The sequence below is a fragment of the Anguilla rostrata genome, chromosome 14 (genome assembly GCF_018555375.3).
Source record: "Anguilla rostrata isolate EN2019 chromosome 14, ASM1855537v3, whole genome shotgun sequence".
NCBI lineage: Eukaryota > Metazoa > Chordata > Actinopteri > Anguilliformes > Anguillidae > Anguilla > Anguilla rostrata.
Window position 1 is genome coordinate 832,336 of NC_057946.1, and position 27,731 is coordinate 860,066.

Below are 27,731 nucleotides of genomic sequence, written 5' to 3' on the forward strand. Positions count from 1 at the left end.
TAGGGAGGGAGACAGAAAGGGCAGGAGGGGCAGCAAAAAAAAAACTCTCGCACACACACGCGCACACACACACACACGCACACAATCCCACATAGATCTTCAAAGCCAACTGGTCTTCATAGACTGGCAATTAGCTAAAGAGATCACATCTGGGGCCCCAGGCAGGATAAATAAGGTGAGAAGAGTATCACAGCTCCAGTGGCTCTAGAGCACAGAGCAGCTTAAAGACCAGCGCTACCACACGCGCTCGCTCGGAGAGAAGAGCAGAGAGCACAGGGGAACTCTAACACAGAGCGGAGACCAGACCAGCGCTACCACACGCGCTCGCTCGGAGAGAAGAGCAGAGAACGCAGGGGAACTCTAACACAGAGCGCAGGGAAGCTCTAACACAGAGCGGAGACCAGACCAGCGCTACCACACGCGTTCGCTCGGAGAGAAGAGCAGAGAACGCAGGGGAACTCTAACACAGAGCGGAGGGAAGCTCTAACACAGAACGCAGTCCAGACCAGCGCAGACCAGCGCAGACCAGCGCAGCACCAGCACAGCACCAGCAGCACCCCACAGCGACTCTTCAGCAGGACAGACTCCAGCAGGGCAGACTCCAGCAGGGCAGACTCCAGCAGGACAGACTACAGCCAGGATTACCAGACTTTTTCTCCACCCTTCGGCCAGGATTCTGCGCTGCTTCTTTCCCCGGTCCCATCCCGGGGTGTGTGTTTTTTTGAGGAGGTGCTGGAGCGGGGGAGCGGGGGAGCGGGCGCGGGGCAGGGGGGCCGTGTGGAGCACCAGCCCACCCCAGCGGAGGCTCGCTGAGTTATGGATGTTGACGCATTCCTGGTCTGGGACGCCAGGAGCGGAACCGGCTGGGGAGCGAGCAGCAGCAGCAGCAGCAGCGGCGACAGCGACGGTCGCCACGGTCGCCACGGAACCCCAGGGCCGCGCCCGCCGCCCTGTCCAGCATGCCCCTGAGCCCCGGTGCCCCGCCCGCCCCCCCCGCGCCGGGACCATGCGCGCTCGGACAGTGAGGCAGGGCTCCTGGACCCGGCTCTCCTACCTGTGCCTCCTGCTGCCGCTGCTCCTCTGGTCCCTGCCCCCCCCCGCCGCCGCCGCCGCTGCCGCTGCCGCCGCCCGGGACCCCCGCCACCCCGCCATGCGCTCGCCCCGCGTCGCCAACGGCAACGCCTCCGCCGTGGTGGGGAGGCACGTGCGCAGCTACAACCATCTCCAGGGCGACGTGCGCCGCAGGAAGCTCTTCTCCTTCCAGAAGTTCTTCCTCAGGATTGACAGGAGCGGGAGGGTCAACGGCACCAAGAGCAAGGACGACCCGTTCAGTGAGTACCGCAGGCGCTGACGCTAGCTACGCCGAAAATAACTAAAAACAAAAAAGCGCTCTAAACGTTTTCACTGCATTTATCTCTTGTATATGGGTGTTTTTGTGTGGGGTGAGGTGCTCCTGGTTTTTGTCAGACCCCGTCGCTGTCTGTAGCCTCCCGGGGGAAGCAGAACCTTCGCCGGTATGAACGTACGCAGCAGTGAGCGTGCTCAGAGTTTCTGCCCGTTTGCGTGAGCTCTGGCTCCAGTTCGGGAGAAGCAGAATGTTTTTCTTTAGCCTCTGAGCTGTTTTTCATAACGGATAATGCTGGAATCAATTTGATCCTGGCATTGAGAGGCTTTCCTCTGATTTAAATCACTTTAAAAATGACCAAAACAGGCTTTAAATACACAAACATCTGAAACTTGGGGCTGAACAGTCTTGTATATAACAATAACAACAGCAGCGTCATAATGATAATTCATTGACTTGATCCCTTATCTTATGGCTCGAGGGCAAATCTGATGCTTGCATTCACACAAGTTATTCACCTTCAGGGTTTTTGTGGTCATGAGGTTTAGAAGCATAATTCCAGGGGTTCAGTGCTCATTCTGTTTGGGGACCCCCCACCCTCACACCAGTGCCCCTTACAGAGCGCCCCCGCTGCTCCACACCTGGTTACCGTGGCACCCATGCCTCACCTTTCCGTACGCGCGTTGCGTTGGGCAGGCAGTGCTGCCCGAGAGAACACATGGAGTCCATGTGCGTGCTCCAGATGCTGCGAGCGTGAGCAGACATGACGGCAGGAACTCCACACCCTGCGAGAGCGGGCAGACACGACTGCAGGAACGTCTGTGAGCAGATCCTTTCGTCCCCAACGCTGACAAACAACCAGAACACAATTAATTCAAACTTCCAAACAAACCCAAAAAAAGAGCTGTTTGTGCAGTGCTTAGTCTGGTGCAAGAAACTTTGATTTAAAATATCTCCTTTCTTATTTTACTTTTTTACTGCTTGTCACTTCTATGGCAGAGCAAAGATTCAACAAAATGTGTGTCAGAAATTTTTGTCGATTGCAATGTAGCTGTTATTAGTTCCAACAATTACCTTTAGCATGTGGACTAATGGTTGTAATAGGTACAGTGTTTCAGGCAGCTACGCAGAGAATCTCAGAGAAGTCCCATTCAGTACTGAATCAGCCTCAGTGTGCACTGAAATTACTGAAAGGCTGAAATTACTTTGCGATAATTACGTATTTTTTTTTATAGAAAGCTTTGAATTCTTGATATTGCTATGTCCATTTAGATCAAAAGGTCATTACATTATTTTAAAAGTTTGCCCACCAGGTAGCAGTAGTGTTCTCTTCCTCTCTCAGAAGTTCACAATAAGCAACATATTAGTTTATTAATTCTGATATCAGAGACTCTTTCAGTGCACGTTCAAGCTTTTTTTAAAATTATTATTACAAATTTCAAAATTCAGTCCTGAAACTTTGGCCTCAAAAAGTGTTTTTCTTTTCTTTACAACACGTGATGTCACTGTTTAAAACTGTACGGAGAGAGACTTCATCTGTACTGTGTGACCTAGTACATTCTTTAGGTTATCTGAACATTAATCTTCATACTGAATATGTATCCTACAGTATTTCAGAGTATCTGAACATTATTTGCCTCCTACACCATGTCAGAGAACCTGAACATTAATCATGGCAGATTTGACTCAAACAGACTCCTCTCTCAGGGGCCAGCGGCACATTCAGTGACCTCAGCTCCATAAAACTTGAATAACTGATGAATAGTGTGAATAAAAGTTTTATGCTATGTTGACATCCCGTAAGTAAAATAGAGACAGCTCGCTGTGAGCAGAACCCTTTTGCTTCACCCTGTCAGACTGGGCTCTATGTGCGTATCGCAGGCTACAGTGGCTTCACCTGCACCTTCCCCCTAATCTACCTCTCTTCTCCTCCTTTAACTGTTGCTTGTAATCTTAAATTATTCCAACAAAAAATGCTTGGATACAGTGTTTGTATTTGATTTATAGATCTATCGGAGTTGTTCTTACTAGTTTCGGCAGACATGAGAGCTTATAAACAACACAAATGTCACTGCGATGTTTGGATTGTAAAGGATGGCGGTGTTTGGATTGTAAAGGATGGCGGTGTTTGGATTGTAAAGGATGGTGGTGTTTGGATTGTAAAGGATGGCGGTGTTTGGATTGTAAAGGATGGTGATGTTTGGATTGTAAAGGATGGCGGTGCTTGGATTGTAAAGGATGGTGGTGTTTGGATTGTAAAGGATGGTGGTGTTTGGATTATAAAGGATGGTGGTGTTTGGATTTAAAGGATGGCGATGTTTGGATTGTAAAGGATGGTGGTGTTGGATTGTAAAGGATGGTGGTGTTTGGATTGTAGATGCGAGTTGATGAAGATGGGGTGTTTGGATTGTAAAGGATGGTGGTGTTTGGATTGTAAGGATGTGATGGATGGTGTGTGATGGTAAAGGATAGTGGTGTTTGGATTGTAAAGGATGGTGATGTTTGGATTGTAAAGGATGGCGATGTTTGGATGGTAAAGGATGGTGGTGTTTGGATTATAAAGGATGGCGATGTTTGGATTGTAAAGGATGGCGATGGTTAGATTGTAAAGGATGGCAATGTTTGGATGGTAAAGGATGGCGGTGTTTGGATTGTAAAGAATCCTGACAGTGTTCTAAGTAATCGGACAGAGGGGCAAATATCTGAAATATCCAATTCAAAACAATTCTGTTAATTTTTGAAATATCAGCAAGTGGTTAACAAATATATCCTTTTCAAAAAATCCCTTTTTCTAACATGGATTCATCTGTGCAGTATATAATACAGCAGTATAACTTAATGCTGTTGTTTCCAACGTGAATTTGATTTGGAGATTTCTGTCACCTTTTATTGTGCACCAGTGAGATGGTGGATAGACATGCAGAAACCAGTCGGGAACATGTCTCGTCCTATTAAGATGCGGTCTTGTCCTGTGCAATTACACAGGAACGAGGGGATCACATGACCAGAGGTTGCCCCGCCCACCAAATTGTAGACTATTAAGGTCCTTAACCTCTGGACCTTTGATGTACCAGTGCATGGGCCCAGTCTGCGCCGGCTCAGACTGCAGAGGCGGGCTCTAACCGCACGGCTAATTAAAAGGCCAGTTTGATGCGTTTGTGTCGAACACGCCAGCGTCCGGGACGGTGTGCCTCTGTACTCCGTCAGATCGGACAGTCCACATCCGGGGGCCCGTGACAGGCTAATCAAATGATAGCAGGGTGAATAAGTCACCCCTACCCCTGTCCCAGCCGCCACCCACTTCCCAAATAACTTCCTTTAGCTCCGGCCATCTTTAAACCAGCTCCGTAGAAACCAGCTTGGTAAATGTGAGCTCTAAGGGGCACCACAAAACCCAAAAGGGATTACCACAGAGAGTAAACTGCCGTGTGCACTGTGTTCTAATTTCCAATTAGATAAAATAATTTGAATTGCCAATATTCCAGATGGGGAAGAAGAAAAGAGGAAATCCATTTGCTTACTTTGGTCAGAATTCAGTCCATGATTTATCGATGCATGTAGTATCCAATGATGTTTAGACTCATATTCTTATTACTAGATTACTTATCAAACACTTTAGAATTATTGTTAAACCCCTCTATGCCCTCCCCTATGTCCCAAATAGCTAAATATACAGCACGGTACACATAATATATATATATTATATAGCCTTAACCCTTTTAAGAGTCTGTTTATTGGAATGTTGTCAGTGTTCTAGAACTCCATTGTATTCAATTACCAGCAGTGATCGTTACATCAGCACTAGAATGCTCAGTTATGAACATTCTAGTCAGACATTTGTGACCTCACGGGTGTCCTGCTGGCTCTCTCTGCACATGTGTGAATGAATAGTGAAGGAGGCTGAGATTCCTCTGCAGCTGCTGAAGCCTCCATGCCTGTCAGAGATCTGACAGAGTCCTGCAGGCCATCTCCGCTGAGCATGTCATGTGTCAGCGCGGATCTGCTTTCAGGACCCTGACGTTAAGAGTGGACTCAGACCTAACCCTCCATCCTGGGGTGATCTGGGGGGACACGCGCTTCCCCACAATGCATACAGCCTGTCCTACTGTTCTCATCACAGTAAATTAGGCCACTGTGTGTGCATCTGTGCGTCTGTGTGTAATGTGCCTGCATGGTGTGGGGTTGTGTGTGTGTGTAATGTGCCTGCATGGTGTGTGTGCTATGTGTGCTCTGCTCTTGCACAAATGTACTTGTGCAGAGTGTGTGTGTGTGTGTGAGTGTGCACGCGCCCATTCACACATGCATCCGCAAATCTTGGACATCCCATGAATTTCTGATAAACTTCAAGCGAGTAATGTATAAAGCCCTGATTGGATCACCCTGAAGTTAAGAAGCTGCCCCCCCCCCCCCCAAAAAAAGTTAACTAAAATAGGACGTGATTTCAATGAAGCATTCATAATGTCAAAATGACATGTCATCAGAAATGACAAATTGCCACGACAACTGCAGGGTTGAAACCTCTGAATGACCAGCACCGTTTTCATTCAAATGGTTTCAAACAAAACTCGCTCAATACTAGTCTGCTCTGCCATCCATCAGGGGAAATTTTTTTTATTTTTATATTTTATTTTATTTTGTATCTTTAAAGAATAAGTCACCAGTAAAATCACGTTACCGCTTGATACGTACAGACAGTCACCGGCGGCTCCTTACTGTGCAGGAAAGGTTTACAGTGGAGCAATGAAAGTCTAAAATCATGCAGCACCCAGATACCTCCCAGGTAAAGAGTGTTTTTAAGTGGACCCCTTTGTGTGCTTTGATGGTCTGACCCGGTGTCCTGCCTTCCTCTCCCAGCAGGCTTGTCTTCACTGCGTGTGAAACCCAATCCCGCCGGCATTGTCCGTCTTCCTTTCAGAGTGGCTCTGCTCAGTGTCAGCCTGTCACACGGCCTTCAGCTCCACACCGACAGACAAACCACTCAGGGTTTGGGCCGACGTTGCGATGCAGGAACACAACTAAAACCAAAAAAAAAAAACAGATTTAAAAACTGCACCTACGCCAGGAATACTCTGATATTTGATACAGTAAAAAACATATTTTTCTTCAGAATTAAAGAATCTGTGAACTACATTTACAAATAGTTCAGCATAACTAGATTTAGCAGTATTTGAGACTCGTATATAGTGCATGTCAAACTTTTATTTGTTTGTTTTTAACTTTTGAGACATCCAAAAGCCATGATCCACTTGCTGAATGGTTACTGACCCACGACACAGGCTTTCAATCCTAGTTTCATCCGAAACCAAAAAATAACCATAAAACAATCTGTAACTGAAATTCTGAGAAATTCCAGTGTGTCGTCTTCATAATGCTACAGTCACAGTCAAGTGGGCATGGACCACCCCTATAAGGGTCTTCTCAGCCATGTGGTCGCAACACTACATTCTGAACAAAGCGTACATGCAGATTGTTGGAAGCCTCCTTCAACCTTTAACCAACAATCATCAGCAATTGTTAATAAGCATCATGTGACCTTGATGACCCTGATTGAGGTTAACGGATTAGGGCTCAGCTCCAGAACAGGAGTTCCTCGGTCAGGCTGTCAGGTTTGTGGGGCCGTCTGTCAGACAGGGGTCAGGCCAGCGGCCATCTTCTCCTCTCTCACCCCATTTGGAAACGGTTCAATCTGCCGCTGTTTCGTTAGGATTGCAGAGGACTCTCGCTAAAGCTCGCCCTTTCAAAGCCACAGCCCGTTAGCCGGTGTCAGGACCAGGCTGCAGAACTGAGTGCCTGTGTCTGAGGAATCAGGCACTGCCAGAACTGCCAGGAATTCAGGGTTTCACAGTACATATGTCACAGTTTATGGCCACAGCCCTAACTGCACCCTAACTGCACCCTAACACTAACACAGGCCTAACTGCACGCTTCCTGTTCCCTGGGTTACCACACTACTGCTTTTTACAGGTGTGCACTAAGGAACCTCCACCTGATTCCTCTGAAACTTACGGAGATGCTAACGGTGCATGCATGGCCTTAATGTTTGGGGGGGAAACCCCAGACCAGAGCACATCCTGACCCCCCCTTTGAAACGATGCCTCTGGTGGCCATCTGCAATCACGTTTATCAAATTCTTATGTAAATACGGCACTCAAGTCCATTTTATTGAGTTTCCTTAAAAACAGAGAACAAGAAATGCACTGATCAAAAACATCATTTTCAAAGGCCCCCTCGAAAATATCACGGATAAACACAAACATGTCCGCCCAACGCAGATTACTTTCAAAAGGTTGCGGTGAGGGAAATGTTTTTGTTTTCCGAAGCGCTCAAAGGTACCCTTTAAAGTGTTGTAGATTACAGCGGTGTGTTGCGTAACTGGGGAGTGGGTGTGATGATGGGCCGGTCTGAGGCTCGGCTGGGCTCGGATGGCAGGTCTGATGTGTTCTGTTTGGTGCTCGACTGTAATGACACGACCAGACACAAGCAGCGTTCGGTGGGAGCTGGAGGCGGACGGGCCTGGGGAGGAAGCCGAGCTCTCCGGCATATTTACTCTCTTTCAACCCTTATTTACCTCTGAGCTCCAACCAGTAATAAAAGACACACAAGCCATTTTAATATGACTATTATCCAAGATTAGAGAGCATGTTTTCTCTGTACATGGACATGACAGATAAATGAAAACAGATCGTCTCCTACGGTCATTTGTATTTGAAAGCGGTTTCACAATTGAATGCCGTTTCGGTTTTTATAAATTACAAGCAAAGGCCTGCAATTAAACATGTATTAGTGTGCGCCGTACAAAGCACTGCTCGTGGCAAATGATATGTTTTGAGTCCTAAATCAGTTGGCACTGAAAGCCCTTCATTAGTTCCCTTGTTTCATTTTTAATTGCAAACATGCAGAATTTCCAACAGCGTGTTTCCAAGCGACATTTCGACATCTTAAAACGGGCTCCGTTTCAAAACACGTGGCTCGACGCGGTGCTTATGGACGTGGTGCTCAGTGATGAAGTGCAGCTCTGGACACAGATCTCTGGAACACTGAGGTAGAATTTTACAAAAGAGGTGTGTGTTTGTGTATCTGAAAGATGAGCACTGAGAAAGAGAAAGGGAGACAGAAAGAGAGAAAGAGAGAGAGACTTTAACCACCTGTTTGCCCCAGAGAAGAATGGACGAGCTGCGGTCGAACGCTGCTAGTCGACTCCAGCCTTGCATAAGAGTCTAATCCTCTTTGTAACAAATCTCATGATCTCACTGAAAGTGAGCTGATAGGTGGGTGCTGTCAATCAAACTGGATCCAAACGTGTCATCGCGTCACTCAGGGGTCATCTTTAAACACATGCACTGAACAGCTTTCACTGACCAAACAAAAAAAAAAAAAAGAATCTTCAGCAATCTCAGTTTCCCAGCTTACTCTAGAAATGTGAGGTGATCGGTTCGCTCAATCAGATGAGGAGATGAGACAGCCAACACAGCCACTCGTGATGTTTCAGACCACGGCAAGAGCAGCAGAAGCTGGGTTAATCAGTGCAGTAATTAGTGCCAAATTTAAAGTGTACGAGCCATGGGCTGCTGTGCGGCTCATTCGGTTAAGGCACCATGCTGTGCCGCGTGGATTAGCTTCACGGCCTGGGATCGAATCCAAACCCTGGCATTGCTGGCTGTGGCTGCTAGCTCCATAGGGCAGGGTACCCAATGTGGGGCGATTGCATCGCCCAGGGTATGGGAGGGTTCAGTAGTTTAGTGACCCCCGCTGGTCGATCGGGTGCCTGTGATCTGCACGCGAAAGCCACACATGAAAGTCTTCCTCTGACTCTGCTCTGTGTGAGCTTGGCTGTAGTCTATGGAGCCATGGATGTCTGCACTTAAGAGGAGAACCCTGGATGTCTACACTTAGAGGAGAACCCTGGATGTCTACACTTAAGAGGAGAACCCGGAATGTCTGCACTTAGGATGTCTACACTTAGAGGAGAACCCTGGATGTCTACACTTAGAGGAGAACCCTGGATGTCTGCACTTAGAGGAGAACCCGGAATGTCTACACTTAGGGGAGAACCATGGATGTCTACACTTAGAGGAGAACCTTGGATGTCTACAGTTAGAGGAGAACCTTGGATGTCTACACTTAGAGGAGAACCCTGGATGTCTACACTTAGAGGAGAACCTTGGATGTCTACAGTTAGAGGAGAACCTTGGATGTCTACACTTAGAGGAGAACCTTGGATGATTACACTTAGAGGAGAACCTTGGATGATTACACTTAGAGGAGAACCTTGGATGTCTGCACTTAGAGGAGAACCCTGGATGTCTACACTTTCCAGAATTGGCAGTGGGGTTCACAGCATGAGCGTGGCTGCAGTTGGCCATTCCAGATTGGAATGAGAATTGAAAATGTTCAGCCCCATGTTGGATGCCTTATTTATTTTATTTTTTAAACTGAAAGAGTTCATAGCTTTAGAATTCCCATAATTCTTTGCAGTTTCCTCCTCTTTGCTGCAGGTTTTCCATCGCCATCTTAGGGATGCGTTCTCAGCGTTGCAATGGCTTCGGTTTCAATTCACAGCCTTTTTATTTGTGCGTAAATAGAGCTGACATGTTTATCATAATCTGTTATGTTTGGGATTTCCAGCTCGTGTTTCCTCCGAGTTTATTTTAGTCTGTGTTCCTGGGCTCGGCCGGGACGAGCAGCCGCACCGAAGTCCTGGCACGTCGTGTGAACGGCCATCTCGCACGTGTAAATACACCGGACATCTCGCGCAAAGGGTCAGGACACTCCTCATTAACACAGCACGTGTGTCTCTGAGAGAGGAGCAGGATGGGAGGGAAAGCAAGATGGAAAAGAGGGAGAGAGAGATAGAGGGGAGGAGAGAGAGAAGGAGGGAAAGGAGGAGAGAGGGGAAGAGAAAGTGGGAGAGAGAATGCCAGAGAGATGGGGCGAGATTAGGAGAGAGAGTTTACACACACATCTGAGACGGGGCGTCTTTTCTGTGAGACACCATCCTCTTCCCCACCCCCTCCACTCCCCACTTTCCTTTTGAAGACTCGGCACCTCTGGCTCGTATGTCACTGGGCCCTATAACTGTCAGGAGAGCCTCAGGAAGACGTCCCCTCAACCCCTCTCAGCCAAGGAAACAGACTAATCTGTTCCAGTGTAATTAAAGTCAGACGTATGAGTGGACCCCGCGGCCCTCCCTGGGAGAGAGAGAGGGAGAGAGAGACAGAGGGTGAGACAGAGAGAGAGAGAGAGAGGAAGGAGAGAGAGAGAAGGAAATAGAGAGAGGGAAGGAGGGAGAGACGGAGAGCGAGAGATGGAGAGAGGGAGAGAGAGAGGGGGAGAGAGAGGGAGGGAGGGAGAGAGGAGAGAGAGGAGGGAGAGAGAGGGAGGGAGAGAGGAGAGGAGAGAGGGAGGGAGGGAGAGAGATGGAGAGAGGGAAGGGAGAGAGAGGGAGGGAGGGAGAGATGGAGCGAGGGAGAGAGAGAGAGAGGGAGGGAGAGAGAGACAGAGAGGGAGGGAGGGAGAGAGAGGGAGAGAGAGAGGGAGGGAGGGAGGGAGAGAGAGAGTGCTGACACTCCACACATTTCTGTTTTCCCTGCTCATTTTTATTATCTCTGCACATTTCTGCGCATTTCTGCACATTTCTGCACTCTCTCAGCACATTTCTATTATCCGTGCATTAACATTCAACAGGAAAGTTAAACGTTTCACTAAAAATTCTTGACATGAAAGTTGGCCATGTAGAAATTTAGTATTTATAGGAAACACGTGGCTCCAATTTCTCTCAATAAACATGCTTTCCCTGAGACCCAAGACGAGATCTTATGATTATATTTGTCATAAAAGAAAAATACAATTGAAAACTTTAAGTTCTACAGGACATCGGAGTCACATACACACCACACCTTCCAAAACATCACATAAACAAACATAAACGCTAACTTAAATAGATATTGCTACATGCTGTGCTATGACATTCCATTTAATGGAATATATATATATATATATATATATATATATATATATATATATATATATATATATATATATATATATATAGTGGGAGAGCTTAGAGCATGAGACACTTTAATTTATCTGTTCAAGGGAGGTGAAGTGCGAAGCCATTTTAAAGCATGGCTTCATTTTGAGCTTGAATCAGAAGATTTGGCTATGAAATGAATAGTTTCACTGCACTTAACACACATGATGTTCAGCTGAATTATGGGCTCATTTTCACCACAAACCTGCCGGTTTGGGAGCTGCCCTGGAGGCCCGACGCTCTCCTCTCCTCTCGTCCCCCTAATCACGCTCGGAAGGTTCAGTCTGGAGGTAGAGGGACCAGATGTATGGCTGACCTTTGACCCCTATTACCTTAATGAGAATACCATTTGCGGCCCGGGCCGGGGAGCCGTGGAATGCGCCCGGGCCGTCGGCGGGACGTCCCTTGCAGTTCTGCAGCTGTGTGATTCCTTAAAAGCTGAGGAGTGTGCGGCACTCATTTTATAAGCAGAAAGGTTTACTTAAAGGATTTGACAGCTTCCCAGAATACAGATGGTGGATTATACGTGGGCTGCCAAATGGACCGATATGACCTCCTTATTTATATAACTGGAAAAAGACCCTACTAAGATTTAAAAAAAAAAAAAAAAAAACTATCCAGTCATTTGTTTTTTCACATGAGTCAATGACTGTTCTTTTCAAATGGCAAGTTCAAATGCCGAATGGCACAAGGTTTTCTTTTTTGGTTGCTGCCCATCCGCCCCCCCGCCCCGCCTCCCCAGTCACTTTCCGTTAGCTTTGTAAAGACAACAGCTTTTCAGCAAATTCTGATGTTCACCAGTCAATTCACTGCTGTGTCAATCATCACGATGTCTCTACAGCCTCTGAATGAGATACAGATTTAGAGACTCTACCACATTTTCAGACTTCACCACATCTCTGGACTGTGCTAACCACAATAATTCCTCTAAACCAACCCTGCCACCCTGCCCGGGCTTTTTCAGCTTCTTCAGTTAGCCGGAGTTTAAGTGTGTGAACTACACCATTCATTCACAAATAATCACATGCTGGTTTCCAGGAGCGCTCCATATTTAGTTTGAAACAAACCGGTTCCATTTGTTTCATCAGAATTTTGAATTCATGGCTTTCCTTTGTTTTGCATTATTTTGGGCTTTACAGCTCTGAAGGTGAAGGTGTTACTGAGTCATCAGTTGGGTCATCAAAGACAGAACCAACAGATGAGAGGCTTAAATGTCGTGCGATGCTGTGTTTATCATACGCATGTGGTTATGTGCACACTAGAAGCTGCGATGAGTGGGAATTGCTAACATTGATAATTTGTGGTTGGTGGGTGAAAATCTGGCAGTTAAATTTAAATTCATGCTGAGTCGCTCATGCTACAGTTCACTGCTGCTGTCCTTTATATCGGTTTTAGATTATAGTGGCTGTAACTATGTGATGCAGCCTAAGTCTTAGGCCCTCTACTTCGGCTCAAAATGCACACAGCATCCAGAAGCTATGCTACGCTATAGCTACACGATTCACATATACAGATCTCTAGTGCAATAACTGGGGATAACAACAATACTAACAGGAAGTACAACATTAATTACATGAATGTGATTAGCTACATTAGCCAGTTCTCTTTCCTTAAATAACTGGTCCATTACAGTACATTACATTCATTTAGCAAATGTTGCTATCCAGAGTGATTAAATGCAGAAGAAGCACAAGTGCATTTACCTGATTAATTGGAGTCATTCTCCAGACCCGTGCATTCAGATGCAACATCACTAATGCTGTTGTGCAAGACAGCCGCCCAAGAACCATAATACAAATTCTAAACACATATAGACTGCAGATTGCGTGATGCTCGCTGTGTGCTTGGTCTTTTATCCTAATTAGGTCGTTTTAGCTTTAATTTAATTGAGTTACTTTTATAGCGGTGCATTCATCTCTCAGATACATATAGTTATCCAATTATAGGATTTCAGTATATTTTTATAGATTTCATTTCAGGGAAAATACATAAGACATTAGCTGGCTTTACTGCCAGACCTATTTAATGATACATTCACATTTAACCAAATACTTTTTTAAACTATGTACTTGTGACCACCATATGACGCAATACATTTTCAGATTTTTATGGAGCCTTAGTTTTTTTTATTTTTATGGTAGCACAGCTGTTGAAATGATGAGCAAACCAATCATCGGTCCCCAGAGTCTAAAAGTATTAGAGTAAAGTAAGCTCCCAGTTTCAGAGTGTGTTGTCAAATCAAAGTTTTGGATTCATCTGGCTTTCATCAATAGAGCAAACATGACAGTGTGTCACAACAGCTCAGGAGAGGGGGTGGGGGGGGGGAGGGAACCTTCCCATCAATCAGCTCTAAACATCATTCTGGGAAGCATCATTGGCTAATTACCTTCGTGTCATTCTGAGAAACATCATTGGCAGGTTTACCTTAGTGTCATTCTGAGAAGCATCATTGGCAGGTTTACCTTAGTGTCATTCTGGGAAGTTTGCAGGTTGCTTTGTTATTACCCTCCACCCACAGGTTTCCCGTAACACTGCCATATAACATTCTTAAATGAGCATTCTAATGCTGATGATGTCACAATCGCTGCTGGTAACTGAAAGCAGTGGGGTTCTAGAGCACTGGCTTTTGAATTTTAAAGAAGAAAAAAAAAAAACATTCTCAAACACTCTGAGGGGTAAATGCAGCCGTCCCGGTCACGCAGGGTCCCGGGCCGGCTGCAGGGGTGAGGCAGGCAGAGACGGGCTCAGGCTGGTGGCTTTGGAGCATGCGCTCTGTGTGAACTGCGAGTTTCAGAAAGTCTGCTGTGGGCTCAGAGCAAGAAGGCCAGACAGGTTGGCTCAACCCACACATAACTGGCTGCTATGGAAACGCTTGTGGGTTTGATGTGGCCTGTGTAATCTAATTTGGGCTTCAGGTCTGCACTGCACTGCACCAGTGTGGTCTACTCCGGCACATTTGTTATTGATTTCATAGCGTTTCTGTCTGTTTGGAAAGGAGGAGTCTCTCTGTTCTGAGGCCAGTACAGCATCTCTGCAGTTAAAGCAGCCTTCTCTGCATTTGGCTCTGAACACTGCAGATAAACCATTCAGTTGCAGGTTGTATTCTCTGTCTGATTTATGTGTAGTACAGTATTAAACCTATGAACACTGAGGGCACATTTGCATGTGAATGTGTACGTGTAGGTGTGTGTGTGTGTGCGAGCATGCATGCGTGTGTGTGTGTGTGTGTGTGTGTGTGGAGCGGAGGAGCATAGAACACTGGAGGAACGTTAAAGCATAGAACACTGGAGGAGCGTTACAGCATAGAACACTGGAGGAGCGTTACAGCATAGAACACTGGAGGTGTTACAGCATGAAACTGGAGAAGTGTTACAGCATAGAACACTGGAGGATGTTACAGCATAGAAGACTGGAGGAGCATTACAGCATAGAACATGGAGGAGTGTTACAGCATAGAACACTGGGGTGCGTTGCGCTAGAACACTGGAGGAGTGTTACAGCATAGAACACTGGAGGAGTGTTACAGCATAGAACACTGGAGGAGTGTTACAGCATAGAACACTGGAGGAGCGTTACAGCATAGAACACTGGAGGAGTGTTACAGCATAGAACACTGGAGGAGCGTTACAGCATAGAACACTGGACAAATGTTGTAGTGAAGACCTTAGTGTTATCCAACTGATTTTTACTGAAATTGCTTGGCAGTAACCAAGATAAAAAGTATTTGATAACATCTGGATCAATGTGGAACTGATAATCTCGTAAATCCCTGAAAATCAGATTCCACCTTAGAGTTCAGTAAGTCCTGAATCCTGAAGGGTCTGAATCCTCGCTCGGGGCGTGTATCTCAGTAAAAGCCTGACGCACGCTGCTCCTGCACATTCAGCTTATTGAACCCAGGCTATCTTCTGGCAGAGGAGCAGTCTTCTGCTCTATGACAAATCACTTATATGTGAAGGAGATTTACTGGTTTTGTTGCCTTTGGCTGAATTTCCAGAGTTAGATTTCAGCAACTATATACTGCCCGATGGTGTGCATTTACTGCTAATGTCCTTTCAGATAAAGTTTCTCCAGTTCTCCCCACCATGGAGACTCAACATCTTTATAGCTAAAATAACAAAAGTTCAGCAGCCACAGACAAATGAAATATATTGTAAATAATAATAATAATAATAATAGCTAAATGAAAGACAAAGCAAAATATTGGGAGGAGCTCCTTTAGTAAACTGGTGCATTTGCTCATTACAGTTTAGTTCTCAGGTATGCACCTAAACTGCTGCTGAAACACTGAAAAATATTAAAATTGTATGATAATATTTCCAACATATTTCGGCTGACTTCCGATGAGTTGTGTCATTTTATTTTTTGATGGCAGAAATACAATGTTGACCTTTCACCCCAAAAAAAGCTGACATGTTTAATCAGAGAAAAATATAAGGCAGGCTAGTGTACGAAATGTACAGACAGGTTATCTATAAAAGATTTGCAGGTATAAGACAGTTTGAACAGACTGGTCCTGAGCTGGAGTCTAAATGTAGTCTGAACAGCACTCTGAAGTAGACGAGCGGACTGGAAAAAAATAAGTGCATTGCCAAAGAAAAGGGAAATTACTAACGCATTCTTACCCAGAGGAATAAAAATGAAATGTGAATAAACATTATTATAACCTGACTTTGGAGTTCAGTGCAATATAACTGTAACTTGCAGAAATATTCAGGAATTGCAATGCTGGTCTCTCAGGCCCTTATAAAACCCACGCTACTGGATTACTACCAAAGACCTGCCCTTCAGCGATGGGGGATTTTTAGCTTCCAGGACGAAGGAGGTTTCAGTCTTAAGCTCTTAAGCGTAACATGGCTGACGTGATTAGATACGCAGAATGTCACCCATATTACTCATTCAAAGGGTAACAAGCAGGTGAGACAGACCTGACAGACAGATGATCAAGACTACAAGGTGTGTGTGGGTGAGAAGAAAAATCTTCAGAAGGATTTCAGGAAGAGGACCATGGGATTTGTAGTGCTTGGTAAAAGATTAAATAAATCCAAGGGAATTGTAGTGCCTGGTATTAATTTACTTTAGAAAGCAGACCATGGGACATGTAGTGTCTGGTATTAGTGGACTTTAGGTAGAGGCTCATGGGATTTGTAGTGCCTGGTATTAGCTAACTTTAGGAAGAGGCCCATGGGATTTGTAATGCCTGATATTAGCTTGAGAGGGAGGCTTTCAGGTGGGTATGCATGAAATTAGCTGCTCACTGAGAGGTTTGTAGAATAAAACGTCCAGTCCTGGTTGAGCTGCACCAAGGGCAGGAGACATGCCTTCATTCGATGACTGATCAGATGTCACAGCGAGTGAGGCAGGTATTTTATTGCTGTAAGTGAGAGCAATAACTGTTTAATTACCACTGCTATCACCCTGCAGCTCACCTATTAAATGCAAGCATCTCCGTTGTGATTGGCTCAGAGAACGTTCCTGTGGCTTGCCTTACTAAGAGGAGCCAATGCAGAAGGCTCCTCTCAGTAATGGAAAGTGTTAACTCAAATGACAACATTTAAAATAATTTACAGTCTTCAGATTTGCTCATAAAACACACATGTGCTGCACTGTGGCATTCTGGCCTGCAAACCTGGCTCATATTAGAGTCCTAAATAATGTCAAACGTTGAAATAAGAGCGGCCCTTCTGTTTTTGGCTGGATTGCATGGTCATAATGATTAAGAGATCATACACTCACCCGATGGACAGCTGGACCAGTGAAATTTCTCAGGTCTAAGTGCTGTTTACTGTAAACCTGCAGAGGGACGGCTTGTTGGGGGCCCATGTAGCTCAGAATTAACAGTCAGGTCTTCACTGGGCATCTGAAGTCTGTATGGAAGCATGAGGGGGAAAATGTGATTTTGGGAGCTGCCCAAACAGGACCATAACACACCGTTTCCTTAGTTTGGCGCTTTTGCGAAACATAAAATGCTAGTGAGTAACGGGACACGGTTGCTTCCCGTGCAAAATCCGCTTCCAGTAGCGCTTAAAAACCCCCCCCTTTTCATGGCTTCCTGTGAACTCACGCTTTGATTGTCTGCTCCTCGTGAGCTTTCACACAGGGCGTCATAAACCCCCTCAGGAGGACGGGGGGGGGGGCGGAAGAACTTTAACGGCCGTCCTGACCCGGGTTCATCAGACGCCTGCGCTGGGGTACGGGGGTACGGACGGGACGGGCCGGGCCGGTGGAGCCGGTGGAGCCGCCCCCCCCACCCCCCCCAGCACCCCCACATCAAAGTGGATGACCGGGAGGCAGCGCAGGGTCAGGCCTGCAGAGGAGCTTTAATGGGGGACAGAGCCCCAGTTTATGGCCCAGGAAGACAGGCCCGTTCCCATGGTGATTAGGGCTAGGGTTACGCTCTCCGGACACTCTGCAGATCCGCAACGGTCACACACACACACACACACTCACACACATACACACACACACACACACACACACACACACACACACCATGCACACACACACACACACACTCACACACACACACACACACACACACTCACACACATCACACACACACACAACACACCACACTCATACACACACACACACCTCACACACACACACACACACACACACATACACACACACACACACACACACACACACGCATACACACACACACACACACACACTCACACACATACACACACACACACGCATGCACACACACACATGCACGCAGGGAAGGGAAGTGGTTTTGAGGGGACAGGGAAGTGGTTTGGAGGGAACAGGGAAGTGGTTTGGAGGGAACAGGGAAGTGGTTTTTCTTTCATAGACTTGGCAGAGATGCTCATGTTGTGAACGAGCCAAGCAGAGTTTTCTAATTATGGCAAGATGTGATAATGTGAGCTCTGTCACTCAGCCAACAGCTGAGCCTGCAGGGAACAGCTGGACTGTACACTGAACAGCTGGAGTGCACACTGAACAGCACAAGTGTGCAGGGAACAGCACAAGTGCACACTGAACAGCACAAGTGTGCAGAGAACAGCTGGAGTGCACAGTGAATAGCACAAGTGCACACTGAACACATAGTGAGTGATCACCAATAGACCAGTCCTACCACCCTGACCAAAGAGAACAGATGCAGCCAAGTCATTCCCGGAGGTTCCCACACTTTGTAATTCCATTATTCACGTGAATGCAGCCAAGCAGCCTTGGCTCTTTTCATACTGGAGATTATGCACATCTTCCAAAAGAATCTGAGTGATTACATTGCGTGTGAGCTAAAGCATATTTCAGTCACTTGTTTAATCAAAGCTTGAAGTAATTTTATACAATGGATAAATTGTTGTTAACAATTTAGTTGGATGATTTATGACAAAGATCTCACAGAAGAATTAGTATCTTTATAAGTCAGAATGAATCTGTTAAGATTTTATTTGAATGTTGTGGAAGACATTTATAGTAATCATATACCATGAAGTTATAAACAAAGGGATTTGTTCAACTGCGTGTGCTTCCTAAGTAAGCACTACCGTGACATCACAAGGTGCAGACTGACCTGAGTAACAGTCACTCTGAAGTCACAAGGTGAGGACTGACCTGAGTAACAGTCACTCTGAAGTCACAAGGTGCAGACTGACCTGAGTAACAGTCACTCTGAAGTCACAAGGTGCAGACTGACCTGAGTAACAGTCACTCTGAAGTCACAAGGTGAGGACTGACCTGAGTAACAGTCACTCTGAAGTCACAAGGTGCAGACTGACCTGAGTAACAGTCACTCTGAAGCCACAAGGTGCAGACTGACCTGAGTAACAGTCACTCTGAAGCCACAAGGTGAGGACTGACCTGAGTAACAGTCACTCTGAAGTCACAAGGGGAGGACTGACCTGAGTAACAGTCACTATGAAGTCACAAGGTGCAGACTGACCTGAGTAACAGTCACTATGAAGTCACAAGGTGCAGACTGACGTGAGTAACAGTCACTCTGAAGCCACAAGGTGAGGACTGACCTGAGTAACAGTCACTCTGAAGTCACAAGGTGAGGACTGACCTGAGTAACAGTCACCAGGAGGCGACTGACCTCACAGACCTCCGTTTGGCCAAGGTGGCAGTACTCAGTCTGGGTACTGGAAGAAAGTCAACATCTCGTATCCCATAAGGGTTTGACTGTGATAAAACTGAGGCATTCTGAAAGAAATCTGAACATGGAAACATGAGCACTCATCACTGTGAAAGCCTCGTTTCTTCAACGTGGATGCTTATAGTAGAAATATGAGTTCAGGTAAAAGAACTGGGAAATGACAGTGGAAGGACTGCTGCTCTGTTTCACTGCAGAATAAGACCAGACTAGACAAATCCAGACCAGACCAGACCAGACTAGACTAGACCAGACCAAAGTAGAGCATGAGACAGCACACGCAGGCTGCACTGATGCTGTGCATATGGCTGGGACTGCAGAATTGACCATTAAGACTGTGGGGCATGTTTTTATATATCTGCCTCATAAAAGCAGCTCAGAGCCCAGCTACATGCACAGGTGCGCTTAGTAATGTCTGAAAAATGTTGATTGGGGAGCGCAGGCACCTTTCGGCCTTGTTGTTAAAGAAACACTGGTGGTGTAGCACTTCAGATATTGCCCATAAAAATGTTTCGGCGCAGTTAAAAGTCAGCACTCTGACAAAAAAAAAAAAATCAAAGCATTTGGCATCATGTCAAAAATGGAATGCCAGGGAGAAAGAGAGGGAGAGAGAGATAGAGAGGGAGAGAAAGGGAGAGTGAGGAAGAGAGAGAGCAGGAGAGAGAGAGATACAACTCATGTGAGCCTCATCACTGAACTGAGCCACCAGGGTGCACAGTTAGTCCTGCGTTTGTTCTGCACAGTTAATGCACAGAGTTCTGCTGCAGTGTCAGCCCTGCGTTTGTTCTGCACAGTTTACACAGAGTTCTGCTGCAGTGTTAGTCCTGTGTTTGTTCTACACAGTTAATGCACAGAGTTCTGCTGCAGTGTTAGTCCTGTGTTTGTTCTGCACAGTTACGCAGGGTTCTGCTGCAGTGTTAGTCCTGTGTTTGTTCTGCACAGTTACGCAGAGTTCTGCTGCAGTGTTAGTCCTGCGTTTGTTCTGCACAGTTACGCAGAGTTCTGCTGCAGTGTTAGTCCTGTGTTTGTTTTGCACAGTTACGCAGAGTTCTGCTGCAGTGTTAGTCCTGCGTTTGTTCTACACAGTTTACACAGAGTTCTGCTGCAGTGTTAGTCCTGTGTTTGTTCTGCACAGTTACGCAGAGTTCTGCTGCAGTGTTAGTCCTGTGTTTGTTCTGCACAGTTACGCAGAGTTCTGCTGCAGTGTTAGTCCTGTGTTTGTTTTATACAGTTTGCACAGGGTTCTACTGCAGTGTTAGTCCTGTGTTTGTTCTGCACAGTTACGCAGAGTTCTGCGGCAGTGTTAGTCCTGTGTTTGTTCTGCACAGTTACGCAGGGTTCTGCTGCAGTGTTAGTCCTGCGTTTGTTCTACACAGTTTGCACAGGGTTCTACTGCAGTGTTAGTCCTGTGTTTGTTCTACACAGTTTATGCGCAGAGTTCTGCTGCAGTGTTAGTCCTGTGTTTGTTCTGCACAGTTACGCAGAGTTCTGCTGCAGTGTTAGTTCTGCACAGTTTACACAGGGTTCTGCTGCAGTGTTAGTCCTGTGTTTGTTCTGCACTGTTTGCACAGGGTTCTGCTGCAGTGTTAGTCCTGTGTTTGTTCTGTACAGTTACGCAGAGTTCTGCTGCAGTGTTAGTCCTGTGTTTGTTCTGAACAGTTACGCAGAGTTCTGCTGCTGTGTTAGTCCTGTGTTTGTTCTGCAGTTACGCAGGGTTCTGCTGCAGTGTTAGTCCTGTGTTTGTTCTGCACAGTTACGCAGAGTTCTGCTGCAGTGTTAGTCCTGTGTTTGTTCTGCACAGTTACACAGGTTTCTGTTGCAGTTAACAGCGCTTCTGTTCTTCCTGGGTGCAGACGTACAGAATGTTCTGTTGACTGGGCAGAAGCTCATAAACTCTTTACTTCCCACATCGGCCTTTCCAGACAGATGATTCGCAGAGTTCTGAAGAGGCAGAAGATTTACTTTCCTTCACTATTGAACAGTTCTCATTCGAGCCAAGGCTGCAGTGCTGGGGTGGTGGTCTCTATCCGTGAATCTGTGTGCTGCATATGACAAGCTACATTCTGAATGCACACATATCCCCCTGTTTCTGTGTCAGACAAGTATGTGTGTGTGTGTCCGTGCGTGGATATTTGTGTTTGTGTGTGTGTGCATATGTGTGAGTGTGGACATTTGTGTGTGTGTGTGTGTGTGTGTGTGTTCACCTGTACTCAGTGTGCAGGTAGATTTCATGTGAGCCCTTTGGTACAGCAGGGTGAGCAGGTAGGGTTCCTCCCTTTGATCAGGGATCATTCAGGCCCTTCTAACCCCCCCCCCCCCCCACCTTTCATTCGCTGGCCACGGTGCACACACCTGAGGCGGGGGCGGAGTCTGCTCCTGCACCTGAGAGGGGGCGGAGTCCAGGAGCAGGCCGGATCTCCTTACTCCCCCTGTGGATAAGGGAACCTGATCTTGAGCAGGGAAGGAGCGGTCTCAGCTCCTGAATGAAACGCCCTGTTGTGTGATGGCCGCAGCGCTGGCCTACCTGTCCCACAGGTGTGCAGTAAACCTCACAGCCTCACGGTGGCGTGCTCCAGGCTGGCGAATCACGCTGGAGGATCGCGCTGGGATCGTAGTGTGATTGCTTTTGTCTTGCAGACGTCTTGCTATCACCATAATAGATGCTGTAGACGCTGTAGACGCTGTAGATGCTGTAGATGCTGTAGACGCTGTAGACGCTGTAGACGCTGTAGACGCTGTAGACGCTGCAGATGCTGTAGACGCTGTAGATGCTGTAGATGCTGTAGACGCTGTAGACGCTGTAGACGCTGTAGATGCTGTAAATGCTGTAGATGCTGTAGACGCTGTAGACGCTGTGCGTGTTCAGACTCCCGCTCTGTCTCAGAGACCTCAGCAGCACACTGAGCGGGCTGGAGCCTCTCCTGGAGGTGAGAGAGGGGCAGACACTCCTGACCCACAGGAAGTGGATTTCCCAAACGGATTATGAGCCCCCCCAGGGCCCGTTGCCAGGCCCCGTCCTGCAGAGAGGGGGAGTAATGGGTCCCACATGGGGGTGTAGGAAGCCTAAACTCACCCCACCTTTCTGCTCATCCACACACACCCTGGCCCTGGCTGCATGTACGCCCACAGTGAAACACCTTCCTGTCAGAGGACACACACTGCAGACCCTGTGTGTGTGTGTGTGTGTGTGAGTGTGTGTGTGTGTGGGTGTGTGTGTGTGAGTGTGAGTGTGTGGTGTGGGTGTGCGTGTGTGTGTGCGTGTGCATGTGTGGGTGTGCGTGTGTGTGTGCGTGTGCATGTGTGGGTGTGTGCGTGTGAGTGTGAGTGTGTGTGTGTGTGTGTGTGTGCATGTGTGTGTTCACCTGTACACACACCCAGTAAAACACCTTCCAGTCAGAGGACATAAACTGCAGACCCAGAGACCAAAGAGACTTGCTCAGGAAGGCTGTTAAATCTAGATGCCCCCGCAATTAACGCCTGATCAAAGAATCTAGCTACATGGTCTGGCTAAGCCTGCCGACCCCTCCCCCTCCCAACGCCCCCCTCCCCCGTCCAACCCCCCCTTCCCCTTAACCCCTCCTACCCCCCCCAAAACACACACACCAAAGGGCTTGTAAAATCCCACGAGGTTGACAGGATGTTGCAAAACCCCCCCCAGGAGTCCAGTGGAGGGGGGGTGGGAAGTGGGATGAACTACAAGAGCACCATCCAATAAAATGGCGGGGGGAGCCGGTCAGAGGCCACTGTGTAAGGCAATATCTGCGCTGACCCTTGACCTCTGATACGGACTACACACAAGGCTCACGTTGGGCCACAGACCCAGTGGCTTTATAGGGTCACAGACACTGCCTTCAACGTTAAAAAAAACACCACGCAGATCTGAAATTTGTTTGGCAAAAACATTCAGGCCACAAACCGGAAATGGAGTTTATTCAACTATCGCCAGCAGCAAGATACTGCTGTCCAAGTAAAACGAAAATACAATCAGAGAGTTTATTTTTCTGACCAAAAACTCAGCCAGAAAAACGCATTGCGTAAATTCAATGTTCACGGTGCGTAACACAACCATAAAAAGCCAGAAAGAAATTTTCAATAATTTCCTGACCACTGGCCATTTCAAATGACTGTTTTTTTAAACTCTGCTTTGACTCCTGTGTTCATGAGAGAGCTTGATTGCACGTGTGACCATTGTTTTATCTGATTCTCTGATGTCCCGTTCTCTGAATGTGAGCTTGCAACATTTAGGTCATATAAGAAAAGAAATTGTATTTTTTTTTAAATATGGAGTACGCAGGGGAACCCTGTTTTAGGCATGAAGTAGATCTGTGAACTAAAAAACAAAAAGAGGTCAGCTGTGTGCTGTGTGTAAGGGTTGGGGTATGAGGGCTGCGGGGGGGCGGGTGTGGATGGGGGGGCGGGGTAGGTCTCAGGTTTACAGCTTCTCTCAATGCTCCTGTGTGATCTGCACTTAAGCAGACACATCTGAGTCACTCTGCGCTCGCAGAAGCTAACTGTTTGGCTAACTGTTCATTTTCAAACGTATGTACCCTCACCCAATATTTACAATACAGCACTTACTGTACTGCCACATCGTAGTGATGTATTAGTAACATTATTATTCCCATAATAAAAGTGTCCATATAAAGGCGTTCTATTGAAAACACATTTCTTTTCATCAACTTTAAAATATTTATATGTACATAACCAATTGCTTTCGTAACTAACAAATTGAGTGTACATGACTTTATATTGCATGTATAATATATACTTATATTGCAGGGATAAAATGCATTGTATTTTGCATTAAGTATAAAGTACTTCATATTGTATGTAAATAGTATATACTTTATATTGCAAGTTTACTTTATATCTCAATATGTACTTCCCATTGCAGGTATACTGGAGATTAAGTCCGTGGAGGTGGGGGTCGTGGTCATTAAAGGGCTCAGCAGCAACTATTACCTGGCCATCAACAAGAAGGGGGACCTGTATGGAGCGGTGAGTACTAAAGCTAACCTACCTGAGTCTAAACCACACCCAAACCCACCTGGGCCTGCTAAACCACACCCAAACCCACCTGAGCCTGCTAAACCACACCCAAACCCACCTGAGCCTTCTAAAACCACACCCAAACACACCTGAGCCTTCTAAAACCACACCCAAACACACCTGAGCCTGCTAAACCACACCCAAACCCACCTGAGCCTTCTAAAACCACACCCAAACCCACCTGAGCCTTCTAAAACCACACCCAAACACACCTGAGCCTGCTAAACCACAACCAAACCCACCTCAGCCTTCTAAACCACACCCAAACACACCTGAGCCTGCTAAACCACACCCCAAACCCACCTGAGCTTTCTAAACCACACCCAAACACACCTGAGCCTGCTAAACCACACCCCAAACCCACCTGAGCCTTCTAAAACCACACCCAAACACACATGGGCCTTCTAAACCACACTCCAAACCCACCTGAGCTGTCTAAACCACAACCCAAACCCACCTGGGCCTTCTAAACCACACTCAAACCCACCTGAGCCTTCTAAACCACACCCAAACACACCTGGGCCTTCTAAACCACACCCCAAACCCACCTGAGCTTAAACCACACCCAAACACACCTGAGCCTTCTAAACCACACCCCAAACACACCTGAGCCTTCTAAACCACACCCCAAACCCACCTGGGCCTTCTAAACCACACCCAAACCCACCTGAGCCTAAACCACATCCCTAACCCACCTGAGCCTTCTAAACCAAACCCAAACCCCCCTCCCACTGGTACTGACACCCCCAATCTCACACAAACAGCCCTCCTCTCCTCTCCTCTCCTCTCCTCTCACCTTCTCCTCTATCCCTACACTGTCTCTAAGCTGTATTTCTCCCAAGGAGCTTTTTGTGGGTCTGTCTGGCTGAGTAAATTACTGGTACATTTAATTCCTGACTGGTACATTTCATTATCTCTCTGGGAAAAAAAGTAAAACATGACATTTTTTACACAATGAGGAGAGCAGGCCATTAAGCCCAATTAGACTCCACATTTAACCAGAGAAACGCGTTCACTGGCAGAGCACAGCCACGCCCTCATCTGAACCAGTAACTTCTCAATGACAAGTATAGAGCTGAAACAAACACGGAGCAGAGCTTATTTGCTGTGTGTGCTGTCTTCCAGAAGGACTACGTGACGGACTGCAACCTGAAGGAGCGCATCGAGGAGAACGGGTACAACACCTACGCTTCGGCCGAGTGGCGGAACAGGAAGAGGCCGATGTTCGTGGGCCTGAGCGCCAACGGGAAACCCATGAGGGGCAAGAAGACCCGGCGGAAAAACACCGCCACACACTTCCTGCCCATCGTGGTGTAGCCGGGGTGTAGCCGCGGTGTAGCCTGGGTGTAGCCAGGGTGTAGCCGGGGAGTCGCGAGGGAGCCATAACTCCCACCGCAGCGTCACCAAGGCAACCCACGGACAGCGGCGTCACCAAGGCAACCCACGGACCGCGGTGTCACCAAGGCAACCCACGGAATGCGGCGTTACCAAGGCGACCCACGGACCGCGACGTCACCAAGGCGACCCATGGACCGCGGCGTCACCAAGGCGACCCACGGAATGCGGCGTCACCAAGGCGACCCACGGAAGCTCCTTACCTTTTACTGCACTGAAAGAAAGTCTCGGAACCGTAAAGAAATGCAAATATTTTCTCCAGACATTTTTATTTTATTGCAAAGAGGCACTATTTAAAGGAACAGTTTGAACTGACGCCGATTGAGGCTGATTGAAGTCATTCTGTCGTTATTAAGTTATGACCAGGCACAGAAGAAAATATAAGAACTCTTCCTGTGCCAAATCGCTCAGAAGTAATCCAACGTTGGACTAAACGGGGAATGGATAAAGAGGGTGATTCTGACATGATTCCAGCGTTACTGCTCAGACTGACAAAGGGAACTGTTTGTGTGCATATTTGAGGGTCATCCTTGAAAGCAGGTATTTATGCTATACTCACATGAAGACTTTTTAGTCGCATTCAAGCTTAGTAAACCAGTCACCAGAAGCACTTGGATGAGGAGCAGGGATGTGGCGCTGGGGAAAGGAATTAGCCGAATTTAAGAGTTTATAGTCACATTAGCACCAGTGGTTAGTTAGCGCCAACATAACAACTAACAACATTAATAAGCAAAGCCACTGTATGGGATTTGTCAATTTCTCTTTCTGACTGCTTTTGAATAAATTATTTATTGTATGTAATATTTAATGAAATGAGAAAAGAAAGAAAAATGTGGACAAATCTATTTCATTTATGCCGCTATTCATCTTCCCCAAATACAATCTTTTAACATTAATAACAGACAAATAAATGCATCTCACTTCCATTCAGAATAGGTAAGATTTGCACCTTTTTACAAATACTTCCGAAACACTTGGCTCTTGAATAAAGTATCTTGAAATATGCTAACTCGATGAAACTGTTTTTCATAAAACTCATAACACAATGCTTCTGAAAGTTATACAGGTTACTGTAAATTGTGATGTGCTTGGGATATTACAGTAACATACTGTAAAGCTCACAGTTTGCTTAAGCAGGTGAAAGTCGCAGTTGTTTGATAATGTCCCTTATGGGAGGTTCAGCAACTAAATACACGATGGATCAATGAGTACCTAGCTGATTTTATGTTAAGCACGTTTCTTTTCTAAATTTCGACCAGCGAGTATAAGTATTGAAACAGGAAAATAAAGATAGAGAAGATGACTCTTCATGCAAACTCAAAGACACTAGCTTACTGTGCATTGCAGGTGTTTGAAATGACAATGACACTGCGAGACACTTAATAAAAGACTTCAGGACAGACCTGGCATACAACCATGATTTCAAAGGCTATATTAAAATATGGATGCTGCCATCTATTATAATGTTTTTATGTATCTGTCTAATTTTAATTATTTGGAGACTGGTTTCCCATATTTTTATGGTACAGATAAGATATTTTATCATAGAGTGAACATATATATATATATATATATAAATATTAACTTTTTGGATTGCTGGTGTTAAATGGATCCTGTCTAAGTTATTGTTATATATGTATGTCTCCGCCAGCACATCCCTCTACTGTTAACCAAAGCTACTCAGACTGTGTCGGATCTGCGCGGTATTGTGCCCCTGGGATGAGACGGTAGCGCGTTCATCTCCGGACGGCCTTCTCTAACGGTTCTCTGGTGTCCTGCGCACGTGT

At 46.5% G+C, this 27,731-nt stretch overlaps 1 protein-coding gene across 2 annotated transcripts; it reads left to right on the plus strand.

Moving 5' to 3' along the window:
* On the plus strand, positions 1–27,731 carry fgf10a (fibroblast growth factor 10a). 2 transcript variants are annotated; one of them, XR_010325430.1, is made up of 4 exons: positions 1–1,331; positions 24,395–24,498; positions 25,675–26,484; positions 27,596–27,731. XR_010325430.1 is itself a non-coding variant. In XM_064308457.1 (3 exons), exons 1-3 carry the CDS (start codon positions 821–823, stop codon positions 25,864–25,866), a joined length of 807 nt encoding a protein of 268 aa, XP_064164527.1. In that variant the 5' UTR covers positions 1–820; the 3' UTR covers positions 25,867–27,725. The 2 variants fall into 2 exon arrangements, 1 of the variants encoding a protein (XP_064164527.1); XM_064308457.1 differs by having other exon boundaries at positions 25,675–27,725.